A 17,162-nucleotide genomic window follows, 5' to 3' on the forward strand; every position below is an offset into this window, starting at 1 on the left:
CAGATCCTAGTAATGTTTTGACTTAAGATAATAGTTATGTACACAAGTTTCTGAATTACATTTATTAGACATTTTAATACTACTTAGGTGTAAATAAATTGCAGTAGTAGTAGTACTATTATGAAGTGAGTTTTGTACCAAGTTGCAGGAAATGTGGGAAGCAGCCGTCCCGATGACAAGTTAGAGATATCTGACTTAAGGTGGTAATCGTGAATTGATAAATGATGGCGCTCCATATATGACTGATTTTTGTAGACAGAGGATACTGGCCTTTGCTGAAATATCAAAGTCTCTGCAGAGCACGACACATGGCCAATGAAACTGAGACCAAATGACCTTTGACCCTGACTGACAGTGTGACTTGAGAAAAGCACTATCAATGACTGACTCTGGGGCTGACCGAACTTGACTTTACAACCTGACAGTGTGAGTGTGAATGAATTTCTGCATGTGATCAGTGCAACTGCATGATTCTAAAACAATGACTAACCGAGCATGTTTTTAGACTAACACATTATTTTGGAGCTCCATGGGAAACACAGGTTTCCTACAATTCCACACATTTGGAAAAACGCACATGTGACCCGTTTCTAATTCCCACAGGAGTTGGCGGTTTGCAAATGTAAAACTCAAACTAAAATCTAAAGATTCTGTTTCTTTTAGGACTGCCAGCTGGAAATGAACACTTATTTTCCTTGGAGTGTTTACTGTCAAAGATGATGTATGTACTTTTGTGAATGATGTTTGGTATTTTCTTGTATCCACTGGTTACCTGAAGGTTTTCTTCCCATACAGAAGTGTGTTACACATGTGTACATGTGTAAAAAGGGGGAGTGTGGGATATTTTCATTTAGGGACTGGAAGAAACCTGCCACCCCAACTCAGATGTTCAATCTGACCATTGATTAACAGTTTTAGATTTAACCTGCTCCATATCTGGGGATAAGATACTGTTTGATTAATGTTGACATGTTTCTAATATTGATTGAGTTATAACAGGTAACACAGATGCAGAATCAGTGGCCAAGGGGCTACTGAGAGAGGTAATTCCAGAATGAGAATACCAGAGAAGGTGACCTGTGATAATGAAACCATTTTGTAATATTTCGACAGGTATTAAGTAACTGAGGTTTGAAATGTAGAAAGAACATATTACAGCTAAGTTAAAACATAGTAATGTATTGAGATAGAATTTAATTTAGACAACTGCTTGTAACTAGCCTGGTAAAGAAGTAAAAGCCATAGACTGTTTAGATCATTATTTGGATGTACATTTAATTTAAATTCATAATAGAAAGACATTTGATGACAGTATGTTGGATTTCTGTATTCATTTTTCAGCTTGATAATATCTAAGCACTGACGGGTAGAAGCAGTATCACCAGGAAATTATTCACTTTGTCAGTATCATGATTTTAGTTGTTTTTAATCCATAACATTAGTGTGTTCCATTACCAGAGACATTAGCAGTTAATATTATATTTAGATTTTAAATAGGATCTCAAGGATTTCATTTATAATAACACAGATGCTTGTCAGAAATTCAGAGCTATTGAGATATGTTATTTAGTTCACCTGAAAATGTTGGGGTTTATTTTGTTGACACAGGCCAAGTATTAGAATTCTGAAGCGGCCTACCAGTGGTGGGTCAAACACCTGAGGGCCCAGAAGCCCTGAGCGTAGACTTGAGGGGTGGGTATCAGATTTCTCCACACAGGTTCCTGACGCCAAAAGGGGGACCCGAGGAGCAGAAGGCCGACACAGCGGAGTTCGTCTGGCTGAAGGTCATCAGGTCTACGTGGCTCAACTCCAGGTTCTCCGGCCCCCACTGAGTGACCCAGAGGACATCTCATGCCGTCCGCCGAGGAGCAAAGGGGGACATCTGGTACTACTGGAGCCAGTGTGAGGCGAGGAAATCACCTGGAAGGACCCTCGACGACATCCGGACGGACCTGGCTATCATCAACGCGGACATCCCTACAGCAGACGACTTGGAAGCAGGCATCAGCGGACTGGAGGAGAAGGACCTCGCGGACATCCCTACAGCAGACGACTCGGAAGCGGCTGTCAGCAGGCTGGGGGACTTCTCGAGGCAGCAGAGGAGTCTACTTCTCTCTGATCAGATTCATCAGTTCCACCTTTGATGGAAAGGCCGCATCTCCCCCTCCCTAACAGCTGCCCTTGTTGGCGTTTTCCGCTGAGGGGGGGGGGGGCCCTGAGGATTCAACAACACGCAAGGATGCTGCTTTCTGGCACTCAGGTTCGCACTCTGATAGTTCCTTCACTGACATTGAAAGTTGTGTTCTGTTCACAAAGGTATACTGTTGGGGAGCAGACACAGTGGCAAGGAATGACAGTAGTTGTGTTTCAAATGTCGTATGTGTGTTGGTCTCGTGGGGGTGAGACCAAAAGGGGGATTGAAGTATTATTTGAGTTATTTGAAGTATTAAAGTAACGTGTTATGGCAGGAAAGTTCAATCTGGTATATTCATTTTAATGTCACCTTATATATAATGTGTGTTAAACTTGTGATTTCTGCATTGAGTGACTTCTGCCTAGCAGATACCAAGAAGAGGCCCCTAGGGTCTCTCTGTTAATTATCAATAGTCCTTGCAATTAACAGGGGAAGTCCCAGATACATTTTCAGATAATGTAGTTAAAGTCTTGTAGAATTAATGTGTATCTCCTACACATCCTGCAGGCCTTGAGACTTGGGTCACCCAGCAGTAACAAAGATAAACGTCCTTTTGAGCTTATCAATAACATGTATTCATTCCTAGTAAGCTGACTTTGGGGTGAAGGGAAGTTCAGGGAAGCCATTAAGCCACACGAACAATTAAACTTCTGTTAATCAACCAAAACTCATGACTTTCAGGGGACAGGACATTCGGACCTATAACAAGGGTCACTTCATAGAGAATATGTGTGTGTATTCCTTACTGTATAATCATTTATCAACTATTCCTGTATTGGTGTTTTATTTTGATTCCTCTGCTTTTATTCTTTCATATGTGGGTACTGGAGGGCTACAAACATTGTGGAGAAATTAGCTTAAACATGTTTTATTACTCTATGGGAAATGGAAGCAGCTTTTATGACAGGGACAAGAGAGCTGGGAGAGGGGACATTCTTACTGAGATTTGCAGCATGTCAAATGATCAGGGAAATCTACTTGTTTTAAATATATGTGTGTGGTTGATTACTTTGTATTAATAATAGCAGTATGTGTAAAGGAAGCTGGAAATATGCAATGTGAAACCTTTTATTTGAAATAAAGATTCTGCAGGGAATATTCTTAAAGAACAATAGCTCAAGTGTCTGGAAGAGCTGCAGGCTAAATGAGTGTGCTGTACTTTTTAACTGCTTGAGATCAGAGCTGATGTTTTCCTCTTGTTATTATTGTTTGAGGTTAAGGTAACTCACATGTGTTATTTGTATAATCCAACTATAAAAAACTATATCTTAAAACTATCTTTATAAAATGCCAAAAGTATGTGAAACTTGCAAGGAGGGGTTTGTTATCTCGAATGTAAGGGTCACCTCTGGCTCGCGCTGATTTGCTGTCTTTTCTAAGTGGAGGACCCCTCGGGGGGGGGGGGGGCAGCCGCATAGCTCCTCCTGGGGTTTTGGATATAAGCCTATGTTTTCTTTAGACCAGCCTCTTCTTTTCTTCAAACTGACCAGATCCGTGAGATTTGAGGAAGAGCAGGAAGTACTTCCTTTGTGTTTGTATTTGTATTTGTATTGTTACTTTTTATCATTAAAACAAGATTATTGTTTAACTTGCATTCTGGTGTTTCTTAATCCCTTCCTTTTTACGAATTTACCCAGCTTACCAAACGACACACGGAGACGAGGTTGGTTTTAAACATCCTCCAAATCTCAAACACCTGTCATCAGATTTTATTTGTTATTGCTGCTGTAGCGGAAGTTTAGTACAATTATTTTTGATTAAATACTCCAAATCTCCACCCTCCATAATTGCACTTGCTTCAGTTGCTTGCTACTTTCTAACGGCGGTGAGAGTGGTGAAGTGGCACTATCTATCTTCTATCGATTAGATTTATATTTAGAAAATTATAAAAGTAGAGTAGACATGTGGATATTATCAGGCTGAACAAAACGTGCATTTATCAAAAAGGTTCGTTTTCCACTGACCTTATTTTGAGCTATTTTCCAAAAAGACACAACGGTGCGGAACACATCAATCTGAGTAGGGCGACAGGACGCTCATCGACGGCCAGACATCAATCTATCGACAGCCGAAATTGGCTTGGTGTGTCAGGGCCTTTAGGGCACTGCTATATTACTTAAGGAGTACGTTTTTTTTTCGAAGGATCTGAGGTGTTATTTATTTATGTTATTATCATTGTGAAGGGATTTAGATTGTAAACCAATGTGTATTGTCTGATCCTCTCCGGAACAGAAAGGTGGCGGTAATGTACCATTATGCTGGATGCCAACCGCCGTAAAACTCCAAGAAGAAGAGGAAGAAGAAGAGAGCTGCCATTAGAGCTGCTACACTAGCAGCAACAGGTTTCTCCTGTTTTATATGTATATTATTGAAATGCTCCCCTGCATAGCGGGGCCTGTTACAGTTAAAAATAAAGAGGATTCCTCCACAACCACCCAGTTAATACATATTTCCTTTCTTGAGATGTTTTTCTCTGCTGTAAACATGGTTGGTGCATAGCCACTACATCCATCAAGAAGGGTGGGATTCTTCGGGGTGGGCTCGTAAAACACACCTCAATGGTCAGAGAAACTAAACCAAAGGGCATGTGGAAAAAAAGACAGCCAACCAACAGTTGTCTGATTAGACCTTAAAACAGCTTATTTATCTGTTCCACATGACCTTAATCCAAGAAGCACTGGACCACTATTACAGATCATTGGCTATTACAGACATGATCACCAGCTTCTGTTCCTAGGAGGTTTCAAACTCTGCAAATTTCACAACCAACTGGAAGGACCTTCAGAAGTCTGACTTGACGTACCATTTAGCCCATATTGCTTTTCAAAGGTAGAAACCTCCTAAATGTAGCAGCAGAAGAAAGTGGCCCATGGTGGGAGAAGGGCATCGTCCAGCCTGCGCTGTGAGGGTTCATGGATGAAAGCCTCAGCCAAATGTAATTTAATAAATGTGCTTGGGAGGGGGGTTTCATGTATCACTGAAAGATGGAGCCAATGTCAGATATGCTCTGAAGCAGCCTAAAAAATGGCTGAAGAAGACCTGTTTTAAATTCAAGACCTGGCTCTTCTGGCAGGCCTTTTGTATTGTCTCTTTATAGATTACTTTTGAGGGGTACGAGAGGAAAACCAACAAGCACCTGCGCAAATAACTCATTCAGTGATTGTGGCTGATTTACCTCAGCTCATATAAAGGACTGCTGCTTGTAGAGTGTTGTATTTAACAAAGCAGGAATGCTATCAGAGAGAAATATCAAAAGAAGGGTTTTATTGCTTTTCAATGCTATCTGTGAAGAAAATGCAAGCTATTAATCAGATGCTTATGGAACCTATTTAAAAAAAAGCAAATACCAGTATTCAAATGCTCCGAAATCAAGTTTTTCATTCAAATACAGTAGTTTTTAAAGACAATACTGTAAATAAAACAATGGCTTTGAACCCTAAGTCATTGTATAGCTGTCTCACCTGAATTGTGACTATGCGCGGCAAAGGTTGCCGTGTGTTGGCTCCTCCCTCTATAGCCATGCCAAGGGTATTTGAATTCTTCACCACTCGTACCAAGGTAGCGTTCGGCACTGGTGAGCCACACTGCTGGGAGACATAGGGAACACAGGTCAGAAGCGACAGTAATTAAGAGCAGGGTCCAACTTAATTTGTCAAATGTGTAAAACCCTTCACCTTTATGCAACATTCAAAAGTTTGTATTATGGGTGTGCCTTTTTTTTTGTACCTTTCAGGAACCAACCATTTTGAAATGCACCACCCAGTTTCTGATGGATGAGCTGTCATCCAATCATTCAAAATTACCTTCTCTACCTTTTATTTGTGCTGCAGTGTAAATTGATTTTATCTAAAAATGTGTGCCATTATCCCTATTTGTACCATTTATGCACCTCAACCCTGAAATGACCCACTAAACTAATGTAAGCATTTTTTCCTCAGATGCATTGACTTGAAATGATGCTGCTTAAAAAAAACACAATATCAGTATCTTATGAGGAAATAGGGATCAGGTATATGTGTGTTGATGGTAAGGATGCTGAAGGCAGAAAAACTGTAAGGACATCTGGTGGGCAGGTGGGATATGACGGTCCATGGGTATCTATAGAACAAGACACGCTAACTCTTCAGAAAAGCAGCATTGTACAACATTTGTTTCCCGGACTGGCACCTTGTCTGTCTGCAAGATGGATGCTATGGCTGGGATATAATAATAATAATAATAATAATAATAATAATAATAATAATAACAATTAATACGTTTATTTATTATAGCACCTTTCACAGAAATAGATTTCAGAAAGAGCTTCAAGAAGTAAGAACAAAAAAAATAGAAAAGAAAAGAAAGAAAAATGAAGACCACAGAAACATAAATACAATAACCACATGAGTCATAAAATGTAGGGTCAACATATAAACAAAACACAGAGCACGTGGAATCCTGAAAGGAACAAACATAATAAAAGAACACATCACACACATTTCAAACAGAAAAAAAGTCAATCTAAAAAGATAGATCTTCATTAGTTTTTTAAAAGCTTCTACAGAGACTGCAGAGCAGATGAGTATAGGGAGAGAGTTCCACAGTGTTGGAGCACCACCTGAAAGGCACAGTCACCTTTAGTTTTTAGACGAGACCGTGGGACAGCCAGTAGGCCCTGGTCTGAAGACCTAAGTGACCTACTGGCGATGTAAGGATGGAGAAGGTCACTTATATATTCCGGTGCATTTCCACGCATGGCTCTATATGTAATAACCAGAACCTTCAAATCAATTCTAAAACGAGTGGGGAGCCAATGTAAGGATTTTAAAATTGGTGTGTGTGTCATCCTGCTTGACCTGGTTAACAGTCTGGTGGCAGCATTCTGGACCATTTGTAGGCGTTTGAGAGATGACTTGCTGAGACACGTGAAAATGGAGTTACAATAATCCAGCCAGGATGATATAAAAGCATGAATGATCGTTTCAAGCTGCGCTAATGACACAACAGACCTGAGCTTTGCAATATTTCTGAGATGGAAAGAGCATGTATTGGTCAGTGATTTAACATGCTGATCCAAATGCATTGCCTGATCAAATGTCACACCAAGATTTCGTAGATTGGACCGAACAGTTGAGGAAAGGGACCCTATACTTGTCAAGGGGAGAACACTGAGGCATGAACTCAATTGCACGACTCAAAACTCAGACTCAGATAGCGTTTCAAAATAAAGACTTTACTGGAATTTGCACAGTAATAAAACAAGGAAAACAAAACCACTCTTTCGAGGAAAACTATAATGCGATCTATAGCATAGGTCCGTGAAAGGTCCGTGAAAAGGTCCGTGAGGTAAGCCGATACGTGGTCTTCGTGAGACAACGAACTGACAATTAACAGGAGGGAGCTAACACAATATATACACAGGTAAAGGGGACACAGTTGGAAACAATCAGGGCGGGGAAAATAATCAAGGACGCAGGAGACAGAAAAGGGGCGGGGAGCGTGGAGGCCTGAAATGAGAGGAAGAAATAATTAAGGGTATAGACATAAAGCACAAGACAAAGGGACATGACAACTCTAACATAAAGAATAAACTTTCACAATAAGTTTCTTGGACATGACAGTACCCCCCCTTCTAGGGACGGCTCCTGACGGCCCAGGCTCCTCTGAGTTGAGGCGGTCAAAATCCTCAATGAGGCTTTTGTCCACGATGAAGCGGGAAGGAATCCATTGCCGCTCCTCAGGACCATAACCCTTCCAGTCAACCAGTAACTGTCGCCCTCTACCCCTTTTCCGACTAGCCAATAGTGACTTGACCGTGTAAACCGGACCTCCATCGATCATCCGGGGGGGCGGGGGGGGTTTGACGGTGGGAACCATAGCGCTCTCCTTCAATGGTTTTAATTTCCCTACATGGAAGGTGGGATGTACCTTCATGGCCCTGGGAAGCCGTAGTCTCACTGAGACTGGGTTTATGACCTTGGTGATGGGAAAAGGACCCACAAACCGGGGAGCCAGTTTTCGGGAGAGTACGTGGAGGGGAAGGTCTCGTGTAGAGAGCCAGACTTTTTGGCCTGGCTGGTATACAGGGGCTGGTCGGCGTTTTCGGTCTGCTGCTCTCTTAACCAGTTGTGAATTCCTGCAGAGTATCTTCCTAGCCGCAGCCCACACGCGCCGACAACGCCTGACCAGAGCGTGGGCAGACGGGACCGTGACCTCCCTCTCCGTGGCTGGGAACAGTGGCGGCTGGTAGCCATAAACACAGTGAAACGGGGACAGGCCCGTGGCAGAAGTAGGGAGGATGTTGTGTGCATACTCAACCCAGGTGAGGTGCTCGCTCCAGGAGGATGGATTCTGGGACACCAGGCAGCGCAGGCAGGTCTCCAGTTCTTGATTTAGGCGCTCTGTCTGGCCGTTAGACTCCGGATGATATCCAGACGAGAGACTGACCGTGGCACCGATGAGGCTGCAGAACTCCTTCCAGAAGCGTGACACAAACTGGGGGCCCCGGTCGGAGACAATATCCTTAGGGAAACCATGAAGCCGAAACACATTCTGCATCATGACCTCCGCCGTTTCCTTAGGTGAGGGCATCTTTGGCAGAGCAATGAAATGTGTCATTTTGGAAAATCTGTCCACTACCGTGAGAACTGTGGTTTTACCTCTAGAGAGGGGCAAGCCAGTGACGAAGTCCATGGAGATCTCTGACCAGGGCCTGTTGGGAATAGGGAGTGGTTGTAATAACCCTATTCGCGACCTGGAAGAGGTCTTGTTTCGAGCGCAGATAGGGCACGCCTCCACATACTCCTTCACCTCCTTCTCCATGGATGTCCACCAGAAACGTTGTTTAACAATGAACATAGTTCTCTTGACTCCGGGGTGGCAGGTGAGCAGCGAAGTGTGAGCCCAGTGGATCACCTGTGGTCGCTCGGCCTCCTGAACAAAAATCCGGTTAGGCGGGCAACCCCTTGGTGCAGGAGCTCCAGCATTGGCACGTATTACCTCCTTTTCTACTGGCCAAGTCAGCGCTCCTACCACCCGGTTCAATGGGATGATGGGTTCCGGCTCCTTGGCTGCAGGCACAGGGTCAAACAGACGGGACAGAGCGTCAGGCTTGACATTCTGAGACCCCGGCCTGTAGGAAAGAACAAAGTCAAAACGGTTGAAAAACAAGGTCCACCTAGCCTGGCGGGAGTTCAGTCTTTTGGCCTTTCTGATGTACTCCAGGTTCTTGTGATCGGTCCAGACCACAAAAGGATGCTCGGCTCCCTCCAACCAATGCCTCCACTCTTCCAACGCTAACCTCACGGCCAGCAACTCACGGTTTCCCACGTCATAATTTCTCTCTGCCGGGGAGAGCTTCCTGGACAGGAAGGCGCAGGGGTGAAGTTTGTTGTCCTTCTGTTGTTGCTGGGAGAGGACCGCTCCCACCCCCTCGTTAGAGGCATCCACTTCCACCACGAACTGGCGAGTGGGATCCGGCATGGTAAGTATGGGGGCAGTGGTGAACATCTTTTTCAGCCGAGAAAAAGCCTCCTCAGCCTGAGGAGACCACACAAAAGGCACCTGAGGGGACGTGAGGACATGAAGAGGGGCTGCAATAGCGCTGAAGCTCCGCACAAAACGTCTGTAAAAATTAGCAAAGCCTAAAAACTGCTGCACTTTTTTGCGAGAGTCAGGGGTAGGCCAACAAGCTACTGCGCTAACCTTCTCTGGGTCCATCATAACCTGACCTGGGGAAATGATGAAGCCCAAAAAAGTGACTGTTTCCACATGAAATTCACACTTTTCAGCTTTGACAAACAACTTATTTTGGAGCAGTTTCTGTAGAACCAGGCGGACATGTTGTTTGTGGGTGTGAAGGTCAGGGGAGTAGATCAGAATGTCGTCCAGATAAACAAAAACGAAACGGTTCAGAAACTCCCTCAACACGTCGTTGATCATAGCCTGGAAGACTGCAGGAGCGTTTGACAATCCAAACGGCATGACCAGGTATTCATAATGTCCTGAAGGGGTGTTAAAACCCGTCTTCCATTCATCGCCCTCCCTGATCCTGACCAAATGATAGGCGTTCCGCAGGTCTAATTTGGTGAAAACCTTGGCTTCCTGAAGCTGCTCGAAAGCGGACGAGATGAGAGGGAGGGGGTACCGGTTTTTAACCGTAATGTCATTGAGAGGTGAGTAGTCGATACAGGGCCTAAGAGACCCATCCTTTTTGCCCACGAAAAAAAACCCTGCCCCTGCTGGGGATGAGGAATGACGAATAAGCCCTGTCTTGAGGGAGGCATCAATATAGTCCTTCATGGCCTCTTTCTCAGGTCCTGAAATTGCATAAAGTCGACCCTTAGGAATGGGAGACCCGGCAATCAAGTCAATAGCACAGTCATAGGAGCGGTGAGGAGGAAGAGCCAGAGCTTTGGACTTACTAAAAACTTCACTAAGGTCGTGGTAGCAGGAAGGAACTGAAAGTACTTCCGGAAGATATATTTTTGGGACTGTATCCTGCCTAACACTCCCAGTGTTACATCCCCTGTCAATCTCTGCTACCTGCTTAAAACAGAGATCAATGCAATTCTTTCCCCACCCCTCCACCCTCCCAGATTGCCAATCTATGTGAGGGTTATGAAGTTTCAACCAGGGAAACCCCAAAATGAGTGGATGTTGGGCTGAGTTAAATAAGTGAAAAGACATTGTCTCATGGTGGTTATCATTACATCTTACTTCTAAAGGCTCCGTTTGGTGAGTCACTTTAAACAACAGCCGCCCATCGAGAGCACTCGCTTCAAGAGGCTGGGGTAGAGGTTTAGTTTTTATGTCCCATTTTTTAACTAAACCCCAATCCATAAGACTTTCGTCCGCCCCTGAGTCAATGAGAACACCATGAGTAACTACATTGTCTCTGATTTTTACCTGGATCCGGGTCAGGGTGCGAGGAGGAAAGTCAGAGGAAGAGATCCGGCTCACCAACGTACTCCTCTTCATTGGTGAGCCTCCTCTTTTACCGGACAAGCCGCTTGTGGGTGTCCGCGCTGCCCGCAGTAGAAACACAGACCTTCCTTGAATCGACGCTGACGTTCTGCCAGCGACAGCTTGGCGCGGCCCAACTGCATTGGCTCCTCCACGGAGCCAGGGGGCGCTGTTGTCCGGAACGCAGGTGGTGAGGGGTGACGGGACCTCCAAGAAGAAGTAATATCCAGCGGCGAGCGTCTCCTCTGGAGAGGTGGATCAACCGCATCCTTGGATTTATTCCTTCTCCTCTCCGTCAAACGATTGTCTATACGTACAGCCATGGATATGACAGAGTCCAAATCAGCGGGCAGATCGAGAGGCGCCAGCTGGTCTTGTAAAGAATCCGAGAGACCGCTGACGAAAGCGTCAAACAATGCAGCGGAGTTCCAGCCGCTGTCGGCTGCCTTAGTCCGGAACTCGATGGCGTAGTCAGCCACACTCCGCTGATGTTGTCGCAGCTTGATCAGAGCCCGAGCTGCTTCCCTGCCCGGCGTGGTTTGATCGAAGGTCTTCCTCATAGTGTCTATGAAGTTTTCCAGAGACCCGCAGATAGGCGAGCCTCGGGACCATTCTGCCGTGGCCCACGCTGCTGCTCGGCCGGAGAGATGAGAGATCATAAAAGCCACTTTGGAAATGTCCGTGGGAAAAGCAGCCGGTTGGTGGTGATAGTGTAACTCACACTGCACGATGAACGGCCGGCAGCCTTCTGAGTCCCCGGAGTACCTTTCGGGTGGAGCCAGACGCATGGAAGCCCTGTGCGGCTCAGTAACCCGGTTGGGATCGAATCCGGTCACCGCTGGAACCGGAGGAGTCGTAGGAGGAGAAACAGCCTGCAGGTGAGTGAGCACACGCTGAACCTCTGCTGCCAGTAGATTAACTTGGGTCGTCAACGATGTTTGTAGTTCCCCCTGGCTGCTGGTTAGATCCTGCACTCCCTGCTGCATGGTGACCATACGCTCCTCTTGTTGCCCAAGACGTTGGCCCTGAGAACGGATAGCGTTCTTAATCTGATCTGAGTCGGCTGAGTTCATTTTGATGGTCAGTTCGTACTGTCAAGGGGAGAACACTGAGGCATGAACTCAATTGCACGACTCAAAACTCAGACTCAGATAGCGTTTCAAAATAAAGACTTTACTGGAATTTGCACAGTAATAAAACAAGGAAAACAAAACCACTCTTTCGAGGAAAACTATAATGCGATCTATAGCATAGGTCCGTGAAAGGTCCGTGAAAAGGTCCGTGAGGTAAGCCGATACGTGGTCTTCGTGAGACAACGAACTGACAATTAACAGGAGGGAGCTAACACAATATATACACAGGTAAAGGGGACACAGTTGGAAACAATCAGGGCGGGGAAAATAATCAAGGACGCAGGAGACAGAAAAGGGGCGGGGAGCGTGGAGGCCTGAAATGAGAGGAAGAAATAATTAAGGGTATAGACATAAAGCACAAGACAAAGGGACATGACAACTCTAACATAAAGAATAAACTTTCACAATAAGTTTCTTGGACATGACAATACTCTTTGCAATTTTCGGAGCTATACTGCCTTACGCAATGATGAGAACCTCTGTTTTGTCTGCAGTGCGCTGAAAGAAGTTGTTAGACATCCAGTCCTTAATGGCATTTAGACAGTTGTGTAACACAGATAATTTATCAGGATTATCAGGTTAAAAAGAGACATAGTGGTCATGTCGGAGGTGGTAAGAGGGAGGGGAGATTTTTCTGTAGATCTCAGGGGGAAATGTATGTTAGAGGGTTGGGGTTTTATGTGTACTTTTACACGTATTTTGTTAGGGCAGCATCGTTTATCCACTCACTATTACAGTCACTGAACAACTTATATAACACAATATATGTTCGATTGAGGTATGTCTAAATCTATGAAGGTTAAGGTTACATCTTGGAATTGCAGGGGCTTGGGCAAATCAACTAAAGTGAAGCAGGTACTTAGCAGACTAAAACAAAAACACTCACACATAGTTTCACTGCAGGAATCTCATATGATGCAGTGTGATTTGTCTAAAGTCAAAAAAAGATGGCAAGGTCAAGTGTTTTCAGCCTCCTATACTGTAGTTCACATGCCAGAAGAGTTTTAACCCTAATTCACAAGTCAATCCCATTTCAAGTAGTCAATTAAATAATTGATCCCAAGGGCAGGTACATTATACTTCAGGGCATATTACTATACGAGAAACTTAATTTAGTGAATGTTTACGGCCCCAACGAAGATGACCCCGCATTTTTTGATAATTTATTCTTGACCTTATCAACGCTCCCAGGTCATTTCATTGTAGGAGGCGATTTTAATGTGGCCCTGAACCCACAAATAGACAAATCTACTGGATCGGACACGTCCCATATTAGAGCTAGAACATCTATATAACATTTTATGAAGGATTTGAGCTTATCAGAAATCTGGCGGGATCTGAACCCAAACAATATAGAATATTCTTGTCACTCTAGCACACATTAAACCTATTCACGGATAGATTACTTTCTAATATCAACACAGATAAGATATACAATTAAAGACTGCAACTATGATGCCATAGTGTTATCTGATCATGCCCCGATATCTTTTACGTATGTAGATTCTAAACTGGTTAATAGCCCTCCGAGATGGCGTTTTCATATAAACTGGCTACAGGACCCGGCTTTTGTGCTAGAGAAAAACAAGTTTATGGATAGCTCAGAAAACCCACATCAGGAACTATTACTTCTGAAGGCTGAATACAATAAAATATCTGCTGAGAGGGCTGCGAATAGCTTGTTGAAGCTTAAACATAATTTTTATGATCAGGGAGAAAAACCAGGTAGACTTCTGGCCTGGAGAATTAAACAGCTACAATCAGAAAGATCTATTAATGCAATCGAAAATGTTAAGGGAGATGTGACTGTGGATCCTGAAGAAATAAATGTAACCTTTAGACAATTCTATGAAACGTTATACTCCTCAGAATATCCGCCTAATTCGGATGCTCAAACTTCATTTTTGGATCATTTAAAATTCCCAAATGTCTCAAATGAAGAAAAAATCAATTCTGGATTCTGATTTGTCAACAGAGGAAATTATAGAAGCAATTGATGCCATGAATTCTGGCAAAGCAGCTGGTCCTGATGGATTACCAATTGATATTTATAAGAAATTCAAGAGGAAACTTTTAATTCCAATTATAGAAATGCTTCAGGAATCCTATAAAAATGGGTCACTCCCTCCCTCATTGAGAGGTGCCATGATCATTTTAATTTTAAAACCAAACAAACCAGCCCATAAATGCCAATCTTTCCGTCCAATCTCACTTCTAAATTCGGACATTACAATTCTCTGCAAAGTATTAGCACGTAGATTGGAGTCTGTTCTCCCTGTCATTATAGATATGGATCAAAATGGATTTGTTAAAGGGAGACAAGGCTTTCATAACGTACGGAGAGTGTTAAATATACTTCACGAGAGGAAAGACGCGCCAGACACTGCTCTGCTATCAATCGATGCCAAAAAGGCGTTTGATAGAATAGAATGGCCTTTTCTATTTGCAACACTAGAACGTTTTGGATTTGGGACTGCTTTCTGCAATTGGGTAAGGTTATTGGACACTCAACCCACAGCTGAAATTCTGACTAACAATGTTATTTCTCAACCATTCAATATTAATAGGAGGGTCAGACAGGGGTGCCCTTTGTCACCCCTCCTATTTACACTCGCCATAGAGCCCTTCGCCATAGCAGTCAGGAAACACAAGAATATTTCAGGTGTCAGGTTGGGACAGTTAGAACATGGCATAGCTCTTTTCGCGGACGACGTCTTTTTGTTCCTCAAGGATTTAGCTAATTCAATTCCAGCTTTACTAAATGTAATTAAGACGTTTGGATTATTTGCGGGGTTATAAGGTGAATAATGCAAAATCCTCCATAATGTTATTGAATGGAAAATAAATATGCAATCCTATGGACCATGTGTCCTCATTCAACTCAACAGACTCTTTTATCTACCTAGGTATACATATAGTGCCTGATGTGGGAAAAATTGTAAAAACCAATTATGATCCTGCTCTTGAATCAATTTATAAAACACTGGAAAGATGGTCTAATATGCCAATTTCTTTAATAGGGCAAATAAATATACTGAAAATGAATATCCTTCCAAAACTATTGTACCTATTTCAAAACATACCTTTACCCTTGCCACTATCCATTTCACTAAATTGAGGAAAACTTGTTCGAATTTCATTTGGAATAATAGAAGACACAAGCTACGTTTGACGTTATTATACTTACCGTATGACAGAGGAGGACTCAAACTTCCTAACTTCCAGTGGTATTACTGGGCTGCCCAATTACGCAGCATAATGTATTACTTCTCCCCCGACCCAGTCCCAGCGTGGGTAGACATTGAAGCCTTTTCACTTACCCCTAAATTGCCACTTAACTTATACATGTATTCTGCCAATGTTAAAAAGCTCAGGGAACAAACATCTAACCCATTTGTATTGAATATGATCAATGTTTGGTATAAAATTCAAGATGTGCTGGGGGAAAAATCATCAATGTCCCGTTTTAGCCCAATCTGGGGAAATTACCAATTCAAACCAGGAAGAATGGACCAAGGTTTCCATCATTGGGCAACGAAAGGTCTAACAAAAATAGGAGATGTGTTTCAAGATGAAACGTTGATGTCATTTGAACAGTAGCATACTAAATTTGGCCTTTCAAATATACATTTTTAAAAATACTTACAGGTACGAAGCTTTATAACTGCATCCCGCAACCAGTTATTAACTCCCCCACCACTTTCTGAACTGGAACGAGTGATCTGTGATAATTGTCATAGGAAAAGGCTTATTTCAATGCTATTTAACTTGTTGGTTTTTAACTCCACTGAATCCTCTACCGACCGACTTAACGCCTGGAAGGAAGATATACAGGAGGATATTTCCTTGGATGACTGGGGTGTGATATGTACTGAGGCACATAGACAAACTGCGAATACCAGATTAAGATTACTACAACACAACTGGCTGATGCGCACATACATAACACCTGTGAGATTACATCAGTTTAATAATAACATTCCAGATATATGTAGGCCTACTAAGTTTGAACAGTCTAAAGGGACACTTTTTCACTACATGTGGGAGTGCAAAGAGATTAGAACTTTCTGGTGCGACATCTCACAAATAATTCACAAAATGCTAGATGTTAAGATACCTCTTGATCCTAAATTGTTTATTTTGGGACTTTACCCCTCCACCCCAGTCATAACAAAGAATAAAAAGAATCTCATAAACATGTGTTTACTCCAAGCAAAATGCTTGATTGCCTTGTCATGGAAGAACACTCAGAGGCCACACGTAGGCCAATGGCTGAGGGAAATTAGTAATTGCTGTTCTATGGAGAAGATAACATATATTCTGAAAAGGAAAAATGAAACCTACGATAGGGTTTGGGGCCCGTTTACTCAACTGTTGGGCGATGTTAATGTGTCAAACATGCTAAGGAATAATAATGGAAATCCATGAGAGCGATCTGGTTGAATGCAAAAGTAAAGTACTTCTTAAACTGATGTGACTGTGTACACTTCTTAGGATAATGTTGCTACTGTTAGAAATTAAAATCAATGTTGATATGGCGTAATTTGAATTAAATACACTATTTGATTTAAATCAGTTTTATTCTGAAAAACCGGAAGTTCTCACTATTAGCTTAACACTTTTATTCTGAAAATTCGTCACTTCCGGTTAGCATTTAGCATCTGGCGGAATCATATGATATCAAACATTGAACCAAGGTGAAATGACATGTGATGTTGTACATTGAGCACACTGGGATTAGCACTCATTTGTTGACGCTGAATAATGTGTAGCAGGGAATGTTTAAATAACCACAGACGCCAGAATGATGCAATTTAGCTACAGAAAAAGGCAGGAATTGCATTGGACCCGCCCCCCGACGACACCGGCCAATAGGAGAAGACCTCAGATGA

The 17,162-nt window shown here is 43.1% G+C and overlaps 1 protein-coding gene across 11 annotated transcripts in view; it reads right to left on the reverse strand.

The window, feature by feature from the left end:
• LOC307042238 (whirlin-like) overlaps positions 1-17,162 on the reverse strand; it is a 366,287-nt gene that overhangs the window by 59,828 nt on the left and 289,297 nt on the right. For 10 of the 11 annotated variants that reach the window (XM_079686030.1, XM_079686031.1, XM_079686032.1 and 7 more), the window contains one exon: positions 5,656-5,781. In XM_079686030.1, the coding sequence (XP_079542156.1) occupies positions 5,656-5,781 (126 nt within the window). The remainder of the gene's footprint in view (positions 1-5,655; positions 5,782-17,162) is intronic. The other variant, XM_079686023.1, reaches the window with a different exon arrangement.

This window comes from Notothenia rossii (genome assembly GCF_949606895.1).
Source record: "Notothenia rossii genome assembly, chromosome: 6".
NCBI classification, from domain to species: Eukaryota; Metazoa; Chordata; class Actinopteri; order Perciformes; family Nototheniidae; genus Notothenia; species Notothenia rossii.